This window comes from Phymastichus coffea, unplaced genomic scaffold (assembly GCF_024137745.1).
Source record: "Phymastichus coffea isolate CEN01 unplaced genomic scaffold, Cenicafe_Pcof_1.1 PCOF00008, whole genome shotgun sequence".
Classification (NCBI taxonomy): Eukaryota; Metazoa; Arthropoda; class Insecta; order Hymenoptera; family Eulophidae; genus Phymastichus; species Phymastichus coffea.
In genome coordinates, this window is record NW_026706819.1 from 937056 (window position 1) to 954215 (window position 17160).

Here is a 17160-nt window from a genome sequence, read left to right on the forward strand (position 1 = left end):
ATCATTATATGAGATTTCGACAATAGGAATGTGGTCAGAGCTTTCTAGAGGGACGCGGTAGATAGGTTTTGTGTCCCTTGCCGTTAGGATGAGATTTATTGGGCGTTGTTTTCTGGCCGATTCCGACGCGCCCTGTGCTGCTGGAGCTGGTCGCGCGTTTCTCGGCGACTAAATATTATTGGATTCGCGCCATTGTTTACAATTGAGGCCCAAGCAGTCATTGACGCTATGCCCATTCCTCTTGAAATAGTTGCAAGATGCTTATGGGTCTTATGGAGCCAGTTTGAACTGCGGCTGATTAGGATTCATTGGTCTTAATTGATGTGTTGGACCGTAGTTAGGCTGAGTTGACGGTACGTCTTGACGTTTATGCTGTTGAGGGTAGGTTCTCGCGTTGTGTTCTGGGTGTGTTTGAATGGTTCGCGTAATCTGATGCTGTATTCATCGTGTTATTTGGCATTCTGTCCGGCATTCTATGTTTTAGCCGGTCTTACTATCAGGCTTAGCCGTTTCCATCAAAGTTATTTCTCTGTAATTTTCTAGTCACGTAGTGTTAGCAATACTGTCTTGGATATTCATTACTTATTCAATGAACTTCAGTATGGGTTTATTTTTTCACTATATGAGGGTCGCTAACTTTCCTCGTTGGAGATTTGCAATTGAATTTGAAAAAACACTTGTTTGAGTTGTCTTGTAAAGTTGTCAAGGTCCGTGAAGGTCAACCCATGTATAGTTGCGTACATTCTATCTTCTAATTAGTTAATAAGCAGCTTGAGACTTAACTTCTTGTGGTATTAGAGCTTTTGCTCGGCGGTATGGTCGTATGAACGTCTGTAAATTAGTACCGTCAAAACCGAGAATGTTAGCTACAGCTTCTTGAATCGTGAGAATAAAAGGCAAACTACAAGGTAACGTGAATGAATGGGCAATTCTCAGCCAATCATACTTAGTAATTTCCCCACCTTGGCTCGTTGCGAGTTAAGGAAATTTGATATTTAGCACGTGGAGGTAGTGCACTCTGCTCTTAGTGACGTTCGTGCAAGCGGATTCATTTTACGTCTAGCGTGTGCTCACAAATCAGTTGTGATTTTTGCAGTATTAACTATTTTTGTCTACTTCTACCGTTCGACTTCGTGGAAAGAATTTTTTAAGAGCTCTCCCACAGAGTCAGCAACAAAGACATACGAATTTACGGTGTTCTTATGTTAACCTTGCCTGTGGTAGCCTTATCAAAACATAACATGCAATACTTTTGCTACGTCCTGAGCGTTAGCTACCCGTTAAACCTAACATATAAGACTTACCAATATATAATCTAGTGGGCAAGGCTCACTTATTATTTTTCATACATATTTTATATATGGTGTAGAAATATGAGCAAAGAGAAAACAAAGAGATGAATGAATGAGTGTTATGGTACCTGGACTCTTATCGTAGAGACGTCTTGTAAATCAGGTTTAAAGAAAGATACAGAAATAGGTTGGTTTTAACCCGTTAACGTCCACAGGACACATTTTTTAAGTTTGAGTTTGAATTGTTACCTCGCAATGAATTCGAACTCAAATAACTTAAAACTAACCGTACCCTATGTTTTCGAGGGTGCTCTTTCGAATGGTGATGATCAGAAGTCGAAAAAAAGATTTCTAACCTCTAAAAAATCAAAATTAAAAAAAAAAAACGTGATTTTGAAAAAAAGAATTTTTTTTTAAACTGATTTTCTGGAGCCTATACATTTTTGTATCGGTCTAAAACCGGTTAGAAAGGTGTCCTCGATATCTGAACTAAATGTTAGGATGATGACATTTATTTGAATAATTTTTCATCTAAGCAAAATGGCGGCCGAAATAAAAAAATTTTGTTCTAAACTTGATAAATTTTTTTCTCAGAAAGTATAGGTGTTAGCAAAAAATTTATAGGAATAAAAATATCTTAAAATCAGCTAAGAAATACTCTTAAATTTTTTCAAAACGTTTTGAAACAATTTTTGATTTTTGAAAAATTCAAAAAAATGAAATTTCAAAAAAGTTGAAAAAACATTTTGAAAAAATTCAAGAGCATTCCCTGATTAATTCTAAGATATTTTTGTTCTAATAAATTTTTAGTTAAACTGCATAGTTTTGAAGAAAAAATGTGTGAAATTGTAAAAAAACTTATTTGTATATTCAAAATAATGAGCAACAAATAAATAAAAAGGCCGAACCAACGGGATTTTCGGTTCTCTAATTGTTATGCCTGTTAGCCGGCGATGGTACATCACCATTGTCCATCTCTTACCACGGGGAGGTCGACAATAGAAAGAGACATTTTCTTTTTTTTTGTTTTTTGCCTTGTTTTTTTACTTTTTTTTAAATTTTTTTTTGTTTCTCGCCTTATTCAAATTTTTTTTATACTTAAATGTTTTGGATAAAATCTGATAACTAGATTTAATTGAAACTTATAAAATTATTTTTTATGAAAATCAAGGAAACATGTAGAACAAAAATATTTTTGGCAATCAACGCAAAATTGTTGTGTTCTTTTAGAACATTTTGTGAAGTTGAAACATTTCTTTTTTGCCATGACTTTTTCGTGTGTGTGAGATTGTCGATTATTGGTTTCATTCAAGTATTTTGATGCTACAGCTAGTGCAATGTCTTTTATGGTTACAACTTTTTTACCACACACCAAATTCTTGAGTACGGCGGCATTTGTAATTGATCCTTGAATAATTCTCATTAAAACTACCCAAGTCCACTTTTTCGACCTAATACACGGCAACAGACTGCTACAGTAATAATCATGTTGGTCTACTCCACCCATAAAATTGTTGTACAAATTGAAAGCATAAGGACAAGGTATTTCAACTTTACCATGTTCATCTTTAGAATATCGTTTTGCTGAAGACAATGGAGTAATGCCAGCAGCCGTCGAGAGCAATGAGACAATTTTAGAGTCCATGACTGATATGTAGTTGACACCACTATTTTTGTCATGTTTCACAAAATATGTTCCTCTCTTTGATTTATTATTAAGATCAATAGTGACTCCGCTTACTCTATTTGCTCTCACAGTACCTGTAGCTCGAAGACCAATTTTTCGTAGATGAACGAAAAGATCTGGTGAACTGAAAAAGTTATCGAAATAAATGTGATAACGACTGATCTTTCTTAGTGACACAGTTGTTAAGAGCCTCTGGAGCATTTGTAGAACAACGCGGCTACCCAAAGCACAATTTCTTAAATTCTCTAACTGCTTCGAAGGGAGATGGTTTGATCCTTTCCCACAATATATATCAAAATCAAAAATAAATCCTTCTTTATTGCAAATAGCCCACAGTTTCATACCAAAACGTACAGGTTTACCTTTCATAAACTGCTTCAAGACTGTCCTACCATAAAATTTGATCATACATTCATCAATTGATAAAGCTGTGGAAAAAATCGCAAATTGTTGGCAGTTTTTTCGAAAAATATCTAAAGGAACACGTATACGCCAAGCTCTATCATTTGCATTTTTGTCTTCATTTTTTGATAGCTTTATTTCTGATTTTATTTTTTCAAATTTTTGACGACTCGTGGCTAATTTTACTAATTCGCAGACTAGAAAAGGATTATTTGACCAGTAATCTCTCTGACTTTTTCTTGAATTAAAGATCGATAAAATAATAATTTCTAAAAATGTGTTCAAGTCTTGTAGAGTAAGATCACCACCATTGCATACTGTTGCTTCTACTATAAATGCCTTTAATTCATCAGAAAAAAATAATTCAAACAAATCAGTCAGAGATTAATCGAGGATCTTTTTACGATCAGATTCTGAAAGAAAAACTTCACTTGTTAACTTTTCCCCATAAACTTTTTCGCCATCCAACCACTTATAAACATGGTTTGGTTCTAACTTCTTTTGATTTTCCGAGTAGCTATCAAGAACTTGATTGTATAAAGTAGTAGGTATAAGATTTTCAAGGAATGAGCATACATCAATGTGATCATTTTCATTTTCTGAATTTGAATCAGACTCAGAATCTTGAGAATCGTCTAAACTGGGAATCATAATGACATCAAAATTCTCGTCATTTTCTTCGGTTTCAATATCATATTGTTGATCAGAATTTTTGGATCGTTTTTTGGGTGGCATTTTTCCGACTTCACAATAAAATAATTCTACTATTTTCTTATAAGAATATGTAATAATGCAATAAAAAATTATTATTTAAGTTATCTAAACAACTAAAAATTGTTTCCGAGCTCAATGAAGAAATAAAAAAAATTTTTAGAGCTTTAGTAATCATCAAACTACTTAGTGTAAAGATAACATATTTTTACATTTTATACAAAGATTCTTTTATATATTTTCTGAAAGTAGTATAATATTATGTGAAGCTGACAATACGTTGACAGTTAATTATCAAAATAATAATTTAAAAAACTGATTTGAAATGCATGAAGATTAAATTGTATCCAACTATACAAATAAGAAGTGCTTTTTTACAAATTCACGTAATTTTTTCTTCAAAACTATGCAGTTTAACTAAAAATTTATTAGAACAAAAATATCTTAGAATTAATCAGGGAATGCTCTTGAATTTTTTCAAAATGTTTTTTTAACTTTTTTGAAATTTCATTTTTTTGAATTTTTCAAAAATCAAAAATTGTTTCAAAACGTTTTGAAAAAATTTAAGAGTTTTTCTTAGCCGATTTTAAGATATTTTTATTCTTATAAATTTTTTGCTAACACCTATACTTTCTGAGAAAAAAATTTATCAAGTTTAGAACAAAATTTTTTTATTTCGGCCGCCATTTTGCTTAGATGAAAAATTATTCAAATAAATGTCATCATCCTAACATTTAGTTCAGATATCGAGGACACCTTTCTAACCGGTTTTAGACCGATACAAAAATGTATAGGCTCCAGAAAATTAGTTTAAAAAAAAATTTTTCTTTTCAAAATCACGTTTTTTTTTTTTAATTTTGATTTTTTAGAGGTTAGAACTCTTTTTTTCGACTTCTGATCATCACCATTCGAAAGAGCACCCTCGAAAACATAGGGTACGGTTAGTTTTAAGTTATTTGAGTTCGAATTCATTGCGAGGTAACAATTCAAACTCAAACTTAAAAAATGTGTCCTGTGGACGTTAACGGGTTAATATTTTCTAACCAAGTAGAGTTTATTTAAATGGTTTAACAAAATGTGTTAGGCACGTTTGTAACTATTAAATACACCATTTTTACGTATAGGTGTGAAAACGGAGGTCTAAGATATAGTCTTTGACTTGGACTCTTACGAACTGCTCGCTGTGAGATTTCGCGGGCTTTTATAGCTGCCGAATTTGTTAAATTATCGATATTTGCAATTTTAAGTGGGTTTTGCTTAAGACTTTTTATTTTGCCACCTGTCCGAAAGTTCATGAGAGTACAATGACTTGCTGAAGTATACAGAATTTGAGTTTCTGTAAGAGCTTGAGTTTCGGAATTTTATAAAGGAATTTAGCAAGCGCCGTAAGACGTAACACCTTCACAATCGAAAAAGACAATCAATATTGGCTTAACATTGCTCCAATTTCGGAATAAACTTTATGCGTGTCATTTATAAATTTGAGTTTAAAACTTCCTGAAATATAGTTTTTGGTATTCCTGGATCTTCTAGTTCTCGCACAGTCATGCGATGATCTTGTTCAATAGCAAGTCGCACCAGCCTAATATTATCGTTTTTATCGTCGAAGGTCGGTCAGAACAAAAATCACTCTCAACAGAAGTGTGGTCTTCTTTAAAACGATTATACCACTCTTTTATTTCCGCAATATAAACAAAGATCACTAAAATTAAACAGTACCGTATCTGATGAACGGGTGGCATGTTGAGGTTCAGCTTTTAGTTTGTTTCTCTCCTTTTGTAATAAATTTGAAATTTGATTTTTGACTTGATCTGTTCAAATCTTCTACATGACATTATAGATACTACTGGTTCAGCTCTCAAATATGGGTCCGCAGACCAATAATTCCTTTGAGATAGTTTTTTTTTGTATGTGGTAAATATAATAATACCAATGAATACATCAAGTTCAGTTCTCGATATTTCACAGCCATTTATTTTTGTGCATTCAATGATGTGATTCTTCAATTCGAGAGGAAAGAAGTTTTCAAATAAATTTGATGGAGTACTTTTCAATATGCTTTCATTATCCGACTCTTTCAAGAATATCTCATTTGTGAAAGTCCTATTATAATTATGTTCTCCATCGAGCCATTTGTAATGGTGATCATTCTCTAATTTCTTTTGTGAAGTACTATAACTGTTGTAAACATTATCGTAAGAATTGACAATAAACGTGGACGTGAAATTATCAACTTGCTCTGAGTCTGAATTGTCTTCTCAAGAATCTTCAGAATGTTCATTTAGTGAAATATCTGAATCAGATTCACCAGAATCATCAGCATTTGGTATAACATTAGCATTGATGAACTCTCCATGTTGGTCATATTTAATAGACCCATGTGCAACTGAGTTCCATCGACTGGGTCTTTCTGAATTTTCACATCTATAATTAGATTTCCTTTTCGACATTGTGCCTTATATACGAATGCAGATACAATATTTGTAGGGAATTAAGTTATGAGAATCTAAGCAGTTATCTAATCCAATACAAAGTTATCAAAAGTTGCAATCAAAAGTTATCCGAATGATTCCATGACCAAATATTTTCCTGGAATCGACCATCACAATCGTGGAAAAGATTCGGAATCGGAAAAAAATTGAATTGCAACCATGCTTTCTGAGTTTGTGGAACTTTTATTTTCCACTCTAGGATAAGATCACCTTTCAGCGATTGTACCATAAATACAAACTTGAATACAGTTTCTTTAGGAATAAACTCATGAAAATAGAATTGTCGTTACAGCTACTGATATAATTTCGTGACCAGATATTCTTCGAAGTTCGACATTCACAAACGCAAGGTGTTCGAAAAATTTGAAAGAAAATTTATATGAAAACTATGATCTTCAAGAGCATTTATCTCCTTGTAGTGAGAAGCGAAAAACTCCGATCAAGAATGCGTGGTTGCAAAGTTTGGAGGCGAATTTTCGATTTCCAGTATTTTGATAATTTTATACTCGAGAATGGAGGCTCTGATCGAGGAAGTAAATAGAAGAATTTTGATTCTTAATTTCACGTAGAATACGATTGTATTTTTTATTTTTCCTGAATTGCTAGTTTTGAGTTTGCAATCCGCTATTTTGGATCCGCCATTTTAAATTTTGATAAGATAATAATGAATTTAGATCTAATGGTGCTGAGAGTTTATAAAACTATTGAATAAAGAGGATTGAAGACTATACAGTGTCTATAAAACTGTGTACATACGATATTTTAGCTGACTCATGACGGCCGCTATCTTGAAAATCAATTTTCTGAGCTAATTTTGCTAATATGCATCCAATTTATTGTCACAGGACTCATAAAAGGCATTTTTGACGCTAAAACTTTGATTATACTTCAAAAGTGCATATTACTGTGATTTAGCAATAATTTCAGGTATTCGGGCGCCATTTTTGATTGGTTAACAATAAAAATCAATGTTTTTCAAAGTATATTTTTGAAATACAACTTTTGGGTCCTGCATCCTAATGGGTTAAAATGTTCTTGAGTGCCGAGAACATAGTTAAAAAAGTTCTTTAAAAAAAAAATCGAAAATCTCCATTTTTTGTTTTGTTTATTGTTAAACAATAAACAATAAACAATTCGTGCTCATTTATTGATAAATCTGACAATGCCATTTCAAAGATGAGACTTTTATACACAAGAATATGTATCCCAATATTTTTTCCACACGAGTTATAATTGAAAGGCACGAGCTTGACGTTGACCTTAAAATTTTGGCCATTTGCACGTTAAAGGGTTACAAAAAAACAGACCAGAATATCAGATTACTGGCTAAATAAAACACACAACAAATTTGAAATTGTTCAAAATTAATAAGATAACCGTAAATATACTGAAAATAAAACAAACAGAAAATTACAAGAAGAGAAAGCCGTGACAATTAAATCACTATCGATATTTGTTTATAACGTGGAAAACATTAGTTCATTATAAGAATTATTAATCAGAATAGCCAAGGAAAGTATCGTCATCAAAATTTTAAGACAAAATAGAATCAAAATTCAGCCATTAGATTCTGAAAAATATTTACAGATTGTAAATGCACTGAAAGAAAAAAAAAACGCAATTTTACACGTATCAACGTAAAGAAGATAAAGGATTGAAAGTAATTCTAGTAGTTTTTTGATGAACTGAAAAGAGCTACAGAAGAAATAGGACACAAAGTAATATGAATACATGATATTCGTCATCAAGTTACAAAAATACTGTTCCCACTATTTACCGTTGAACTTGAACACAGTAGTAATAATCACGATATTTACAAAGTAAACCATTCAATGAATACAATAATAAAATTTAACTCCGAATATGAAGAGAGACATCTCATAGTGCCAAAACTGTCAAGAATTTAGGCATACGAGAAACAACTGTTATAATAGCTGTGATGATGCGTCATCACGCAAAAAGTCCGACCTACAGGGTTGATGAAAAATCCTCTTTCGACAAGAGGACGCGAACGCCGATCAGCTGATCTCATTAGCTCACATAAGACATGTGATTAACCCCGAGACCTCGCGAAAAAAAACCTCTCAGGACCCGCCCAAATCGATGCGCACGATCCTTACACTCCCGGACACACACTATCATACACAGCAACCCGGACCGACACTCCTTCAGGAAGCCAGATGACGAAAATGGTCGCAGCTGAGATCAACTGATCCCGTTAATTAACGCATAAGGGGAACACCGTACATATACAGTAACACCACTGGCCGACCATTTAGCACACCCGAAGGACTGTCGGAAACACACACACACGCATGATTGACCAACGCGCCCCGGGAAACAACAGGAACAGCGGCAATGGAACGCGATGTTAACGCGTGAGCCGAGCGGCGGCCATGTTGTAACGCGCTTGAGCTAGACCGAGAGAGGGGTAACCGAGCGTATGAGTGTGAATGAGATGACCGATAGGAGAGCGATCGGGCGCGAACGGAGGTATAGCATAGAGCGTGCGTACAAGCGAGACAGTCGATACCGATATTCACGTAGGGGCGATCGGTAGGGCTAACGAGCGTATGTGCACAAAGGATAAATGATCACGAAGCGAAACTTACAAGCGCGCGCGACTAGACTGACCAATGACGAGTTGAATAGGGGTAGATTGACAAATAAGGTAAAACCGACACTATCTAACCGACTAATAGGAAAATTAGGCGCCAAGATCCGATCAATAAAATTGCGCGGGCTAGAATATAAACATAGACGGCGCTGATAATCGGCTTAGCAACAACTTGGATCAATAGGATAAAAACCCGCGACTTGAAACTTTGCAAATTGCGAAAATGTAATAGATAACAAAAATCAATATAACGAGGCTTGCATTGAAGTAAAAGAATGGAAGAGAAACAGAAATAGTCCAGAAACAATAGTTTAAAGTAAAAATAAGAAAACGACATTAAAAGACTATTGGCTAAGCAAGCCAGTAGAATTAAAAAACTATTCGGATAGTTAGAGTCGGAAAATGTATCAGAATTTAACAAATCGTCGAGCCAAGACAGACTATCCAAATATCCTTCAATATTCGTGATAGGAGTAGAAAACATAAGACCGTTAAAAGAATTTGATCGTATAGCAAAAGACAGTTATACATTTAAAATCCAGAACAAAAATGAAGTCAGAATACAACCAGTGTTATCTCAATATTACAATCCAATAATAAAATTACTAAAAGAGAAAAATGCTGTATTTTATACTTATCAAAGAAAACAGTACAGAAATTACAGAGTAGTGCTAAAAAATATCTATCATTTGTGACGGGCGAATCGATCGTTGGATTCGATCGCCCTGTTCGCCTCTCTCTCTCTTCCGCGTGCCTTCCCCTGAGCCGCTGCCACATCGGTCTTGGTTGAGTAAAACCGAATATCGACGCACGATGTGGCTTTGTTACAGGTCTGATTCCTGATCGGCGGAGATGCCTGGCGTTGGAGGGATAGGCGTGAGCGGGGAGCAGAGGAGGAGAGAGAGAAATAGTGTTGCCGGCATGAGCCGCACATGTGTGCGTAGCCAGCGGCGCTCGGCCGTTTTGAGTACCTATAGGGAGGGGCGCGTAAGAAAGCGCGGAAGCCGCGAGATCGCGGGCAGTAGGGTTTCGACCAGTGACTAATTGCTAGCTATTCGAGCCTTGTGACTAGCCTCAGTGAGTATTCGAGTAGCTGATTGCCATCGAACGAGCCTCAGTGAGTGTTCGAGTGGTTGATTGCCATTGAACGACCATCAGTAAGAAGGAAGACCGGCTGCATCCAGAGTCCCGCCTTTCGAAGATAACATCGTTTGCTCAGGGGACGCGGACTTCCGCAGCAGCGCTCCCTCTCAAGGTCAGGTACCCTTTTCGTTTCTCGGTGCGCACCTCGATTTCTCTCTCTCCTAGCATCGTATAGGCCGGACGCGGACGAGCGGTTGCATGCGTGAATTCGCATCGCCCTCGCGGAATTCGTGAGATACGTTGTAAGGTGACGTTCTGTTTCCTGTGCGTTAATTCGCACGGAACGAACTTAGCCCGGAATCGGCCGACGCACACGTCAACGCCGAATGTATATTATTGTAGCAATAAAGAGTAAAGTAGTTGAATTGATGAGTTTATTCTGTGTAAACCTGTCTCTCTTGTAATTGATTAAATTGCGATTATCGATATTACCGGACGACATAGCCCTCGTTAAATTTTCGCGGCGAAGCGAATGCGCCTTCCGAGCCTTTCCCCTTAAATAATTTGTGACGCAACATTGTTCGGGCTTAAATTATTAACGTACGTGTTACACATTCTGTTAATACGGAGGAACTGAAAATAGAATTAGAAAGCTATAACCAGAAAGTAAAAAAACATTACCAATATTAGACACAGCTAAACAAACATACCACTATTACTTTTTCTTCCTTGGAAAGGAAGCTTTGTTTTCGGTTTTTTCAATAATTTTTCCTTTTTCGCTGTAATTTTTTTAATTTTATCATTCGCGGTTCCATTCTTATTTTTTTTGATAAATCTACACGTCCTGAAACTGTGTAAATTGATATTTTACCATAGAATTATTGTCAGAAGCTCAGAATCATCGTCAAAGTCATATTTTGATGACGTCTGTCCGTGGGGATGTATGAGTGTATGTGTGTGTGTGTTCTGTCAATCGCAATGACTATTCCAGTCGATAGATTTTGATGAGACTTTTTTCATATGTTTTGTTATGATGGAAGGTAGGTGGGAAAATATTTTTTAAGGCCAATAACCGACTTAAAAAATATTTTATACCCATTTTTAGGAAAAAGTTGTCAATTTTTAAAAAGTGATTTTTCTGTAAAATTGCTATAACTTTTGATTGAGAACGTATTTTTCGTTATATTACAGCTTGTTTTAAAGCTTTTACAAGTAGCTTTTAAATGAATCATGGCATGATTGAATAATCGATGTATATCAAAAGATATAGTACTTAGAAGAAACCTATTTTCAAAAATTTTATAAAAAACATATTTTTTTACATATGTGTAACTTTTCATCGGGATAGGTGGAGAATTTTATCTTAAAGCATATTTTTTTTTTCAAATAGTTGATGACCTGGTTTTTAATATTTAAGAAATACGATAATTTTAAACTTATGAAATTCGATCGATGATAACATTTCGTATGTGTGTGATAACGTAAACACAAACGTAAATAACAAAAATTCCAAGGAAGCACACCGCTAGAGCAGCTGGCAGCGTTTTTTCATTGAAATAGAAACTCAAGATAACAACAAACATGACCATCCTGGCCAGGGCCCCGTCACAAATTATTCTTGTTCACTTCACCCTTAACAATAGTAAAAAGGTAGAAATGATCGTGATTGACAGTCGATATTCTTCTTCTTGGATCTTCTTCGAAACAATCTAACATAGCTTCATCTACGACGTTCCTCACCCTGAGAGAAACCCTTCCGACTACTCCCTGCCCAGGGTCTCGGTGTTGAACAGGCATAACATTGCCATCTTCTTGAGGTAATTGTATAGTAGCTAAAATGACATGAGGCCAGACAGTCTTTAATTGGGGAATATCTCGGCATATAGCCTATAGGCTGCAGTGGCGTTGTTTTCTGACCAGCCATATAAAATGATCATGTCGATATACACGGCAGCAATATAGGGTGCGCCTTGATTGCAATGAATCATAGTACAACAAATATAATAAACAACTTAAAGTTTACAAAAAATAACACGTAGGGTAGAAGTGCGATTGTTGTTGAAATATACAGCGAATTACTTCGTATAAACAATTAAATAGTCCACATAAGTCCGATGACAAAATACGTCGATCTTGTAAATTTTTCATTCGAATGTTACAGTGTAAAATAACTATTTTTGCTTCATATAAATAAAACTGCAGTGTAGACTATTAATGGAACACTTACCATTAATGAAACTGACCAAATTGGAAGGAAAGTGATTACAAAAATATAATCATAAATTCATTAGAAAAAGAAAAAAGTAAGTATTAAGTATTATTAAGTATTATTTAAGTATTCCCTTTAAAAAAATTTAATTAGTAAGCACGGGTCGTTCGCATCAGCGAAGAAATAGCTGGAAATCGGATAAAAAAAATGTTTCGTGCTTATTCAAAAAAGAGCCATTATCATTAATTATTCGTTGATATGAAATGCGATGAAAGCTCCATATTAACCCATTAACGCTCACAGGACGGTTTTTCGAGACCTGAGTTTGAACTATTCTCATGTCATGAATTCTCTTGGAAAAAATTCAGGAACCATTGTTTCTTATGTTTTCGAGTGTCCTCTTTCCAATGATGCTGGTTAAAATTGTCGCTGAAAAACTTTTACGGTCCAAAAATCAAAAATAAATAAAAAAAACATGATTTTCTGATTTAATTTTTTTTTTAAATCGACTTTTCGTTCCCTAAGCATTTTTTTTAATGCCTAAAACCCTTATAGATCGCGGCCTCGAGGTTTTAACTACAAGTTACTATGGTTCTCCGGATATGAAAATTTTTCGTATAAACAAAATGGCGGCCGAAGTGAAAATATTTATCTAAAACTTTACAAATTTTTTTCTCGAATACTATAGATTTTCATGAAAATTTTTAAAGAACAAAAATGTCTTAGAATTAGTTATAAAATACTCTCAAATTTTTTCAGAATCATCCGAGAAAATTTTGGGATTTCGGAAAAGTCTCTGAATTGAAAATTTAAAAATTATGTCAAAATTATGTTTGTTTTTAAGACATTTCTATTCTCAGAAAAACTTTCGTAAAGTGCATGGTTTTTGGTAAACAAAATATTTGTTTAGCAAACTTTAACATTTTTTTTCTCGAAAAGTATACTCTTTAGGAACATTTTTCTTGGAATCATTGGAAAGAGGACACTCGAAAACATAAGAAACAATGGTTCCTGAATTTTTTCCACGAGAATTCATGACATGAGAATAGTTCAAACTCAGGTCTCGAAAAACCGTCCTGTGAGCGTTAATGGGTTAATAGTAGAAGTATTGATGTTGGGAACAAAAAATTATTAATGTAAGAAGGAGACAAATAATACGACAAGCTACTTTCGTTGTTTTGGCCGAGTGGAAGGGAGAGCAGTGATTGAGCGGAGAGAACTAACATCTCTCAGAGAACGCCTCTGATTAGTCGAAATATTTAATTTTCATTATTCATTATTTCGGTAACTATTTCAGATTAAAATTTTTAAAAAATTTTTAAAATTTAAAATTAATTTTTTCAAAACGCCTATATATTTTTCTACATGAGATTTTCAGGAACTATAATACTTTTGAATCACCCTGTATAATCGTTGTGTTTATCAACAGCTTGATTTGAGTAGTCTAACCCTACATGCACTAATCGCTTAGATAAATGAAATTGGCGTGATGAAAATATATTTGCGCTTTCAGCTGGTACCTTACACCAATTTTGGAAACAGAACGAGGCAACGGTAGCCGCACAACGGAAATTTGTTAACGGTTGGAAATTAATTAAATATCTCTCCCGTTACAAAATATATTTGTATTTTAATTTTATTTAAATTATAGTACCAGTATACATTCATTTTTTAATTCCTATTTCCTTATTTCGATTGAAAATATTTTCGAAATAATGAGTCATTTTAATTTTTTACATCAAAAATAACTATTAACAGAAATTTTATTAATTTCTTAAAAAGAGAAAATATTATTTCTCTAAAATTTATGGGTTGTCATTTTTCTATGCAATGTATTTGTATTTACTTTTAGAAGTTATTATTATATACAGAAAAACTTAGGTCGTTGATTTAATTGTTTCGTAGAAGCGAAATAATGCGTTTTTAATTAAAACAAGTTATATTGTCACAAATACTTCAAGAGCTGAGAAACCTGTTTTGGTTCGAAATGAAATTTATAATTAGCTATCAAAATTTATGGAAAGTTCTAAGATGTTCATGATATATTTATTGAAATGTTTTTGAGTAACAGCTTATTTAATAATCATTATAAAAAGAGGAAACGAATTGAAGTTCATATTTAGGTCAATATTTATCTTAAAAAAATTGTACTCACTGCATTATTTATTTTAATAGTTATATTTACATAGATAAAGAAAATAATAGAAAAATGTATTTAGATAATAACTATTTTTATATATTTAAAATACAGTGTATAAAGAGTTTTAGCACTCATTAATGAGAATTGTACAGCTCAAATACAAGTTTTAGAGCTTCGATTGATATAAAGGATCTAAATTACCAGCAGCAAAGATATTATTTGGATCAAGATGTTTTTTCATAGCACGATAGAGTGCAATACCAGCTTCACCTACAGCTGCTGGATAAAACTTCGCGCGCATCTTACCAATACCATGATGATGGGAGAGACTGCCTCCACAAGCTAGAATTTCATGACGTGCAGCCTCTTCTATAGCCTCATATGTCCTGACGGGATCAAAAAGCATATCATAATTGAAGCCCATATAGAAATAAATGCAGCAACCATCATCATAAGTCTGAGTGATGCGACACGAGATAAGAAAATTTCGAATACCATATGAGTGACACTCTTGAGCGACACGTGCTTTGACACTACGACAAAGAGCAGAAGCTCGACTCCAAGAAACTGACGTCTCAAAACTTTCAGCAAGCACGTTGTAATCAAGGCCAAGATCCCGGATATATGCAATGACAAAAGTGAGGGTGTAACCACGTTCTCCATTACTTTCTCCCGAAGGTACACCTCCGTAATCTTTGGCAATTTCATAAATTCGTGCTTCTTGCATAAACACTTCTTTATGAGAATTACCTTCAAAAAGAAGCGTAGCTACACATAATTTGTCCCAACAAAAACCTTTGATGCGCGTTATGTAAATGTGCTTGAGTCCTTGTAATAACAGTCCGCCCCAGCTTTCTTCTGGCCGCAATGCTTGTCCGAATTTGAATTGGTCGTTATCCATCAATCGAATGCTAGCTGGTTGACATCGCTCTTTTGCAATCTGTAATTGAACAATTATTTTAGAGACATAAAATGAAAGACAGAGAAAATATATTATTCATAAAACAGTTGCAATAATTTCGTGCCCTACACATCCTTGCTAAATCCTTAATGCATCCCTTTATCAATTTTTTTACCTTTCCTCTCGCCATTGTTCTTATGAATTAAGATTATCCACATAGAATACTTCTAACAGAATGTCCTGATATAACTGTATTCAAATGAAATAAATAGTATTCCTTGTAGGAATAAGTGAATATATAATTTTTTATAATATGTATACTTAATACCCAAAGAAGATAGACGCTTAAGCTTAAGTGAAGGGTTTAATTTGGTCGATATATCTTAGAAATTGTAGAACAAGCGCCTAACTAAATATATTTTGATCGTGCTCTAGAATTTTAATTTCGAAAATATTGATGGTAGGCTCATTATGCTTCGTACACGACTCAATAGTATGAAAATAAAATTCAGTCTATGAATCTTTATGTTTCATCGGGATTGATTTTGATAGATTATTTTAATCTTTTCAGTTCTCTCTAGAGATATACACTCATCTGCACATGCTTTTCCCCATATAAGCTTCATATTAGAAGATATTCAAAGTTTTATCTCTCGGCCAAAATTAGTTGCAGCTTCAAGAACTCAATCAGATTTTAAAGTTCATTAGAGAAGCTTAAAAATAAGCTGAATTTGATGAAAAGAAAACAAAAACTGATATTTCCAGATATAAAAAACGAAAAATAAAATATTTATTTTAGTTCCGAATATTGGATCTGAAAAGACTTATCGGAATTGAAAGATGAATACATCCTTTTAAAAACGGTACCCCGACATTTTTTATACAATAATTTTTATCATGGCTATGAATATTTTTAAGAAAAAAATGTATTTTTTTCAGTAACTAAAATCTTAAAAACTACGTACCCTACAAAAACATTTTAAGGAAAAAATGTTTGTTTCTACACAAAATATATAAAAATAACATTAGAATGAGTTTTGAAAAAAAATATTATTCAATCTTTTACATAAGCATATTATATAAGCATTTTACAAAAAATCTCTAACAAACTTTTTGAATAAATAAAATTTTCTTATTTTGAAAAAGCATGAAATTAGAAAGAAATCTGCATCGAGCTTTTTTTTAAAATTGGTTATCTAAATAATATTCCTTAGATTTTACTAACAATTTTTTTTATGTTCAAATAAATATATATACTTATCTCTATCACAATTATAAACACTTTACTTTACTTTTATAAACAACAACAAAGCAAAACAAATAGGTAACAACGGGTAACAAAAATAAATCATACACATACATTGTTACGTCTATAACAGATATACAAGTTTTAGAAAGAGAGAGAGAGAGAGAGAGTTGGGGGCATGCGTGCCCTACGTAAGATTAGGCAGACGCTCGTCGTGAACCAATTAGCGCATTGGTCACGCCCCGCCTAATAAGTATGTCAAGTGGGGAGAGAAAAAGAACGAAGAAGAAGCTGTCGATCACGGAAGAGAAAACGATCGACAAAGACGGTAATGAGTCGAGAGCACAGTCAGAAGGTTTTCCAGTCGACCAGTTATTTTT

The 17160-nt window shown here is 33.8% G+C and overlaps 2 protein-coding genes across 4 annotated transcripts in view; both read right to left on the minus strand.

The window, feature by feature from the left end:
- Nucleotides 1-270: 270 nt before the first annotated feature.
- On the minus strand, nucleotides 271-4116 carry LOC131670057 (piggyBac transposable element-derived protein 3-like). Its single transcript, XM_058945382.1, has 3 exons — nucleotides 3786-4116; nucleotides 2658-3407; nucleotides 271-401 (listed from the first exon to the last, which is right to left on the minus strand). Exons 1-3 carry the CDS (start codon nucleotides 4114-4116, stop codon nucleotides 271-273), a joined length of 1212 nt encoding a protein of 403 aa, XP_058801365.1.
- A 10539-nt stretch (nucleotides 4117-14655) lies between these two features.
- LOC131669972 (alkyldihydroxyacetonephosphate synthase) overlaps nucleotides 14656-17160 on the minus strand; it is a 547494-nt gene continuing 544989 nt past the window's right edge. For all 3 annotated transcript variants that reach the window (XM_058945216.1, XM_058945234.1, XM_058945225.1), the window contains one exon: nucleotides 14656-15573. In XM_058945216.1, coding sequence (XP_058801199.1) covers nucleotides 14800-15573 — 774 coding nt within the window. In that variant the 3' untranslated portion in view covers nucleotides 14656-14799. The remainder of the gene's footprint in view (nucleotides 15574-17160) is intronic.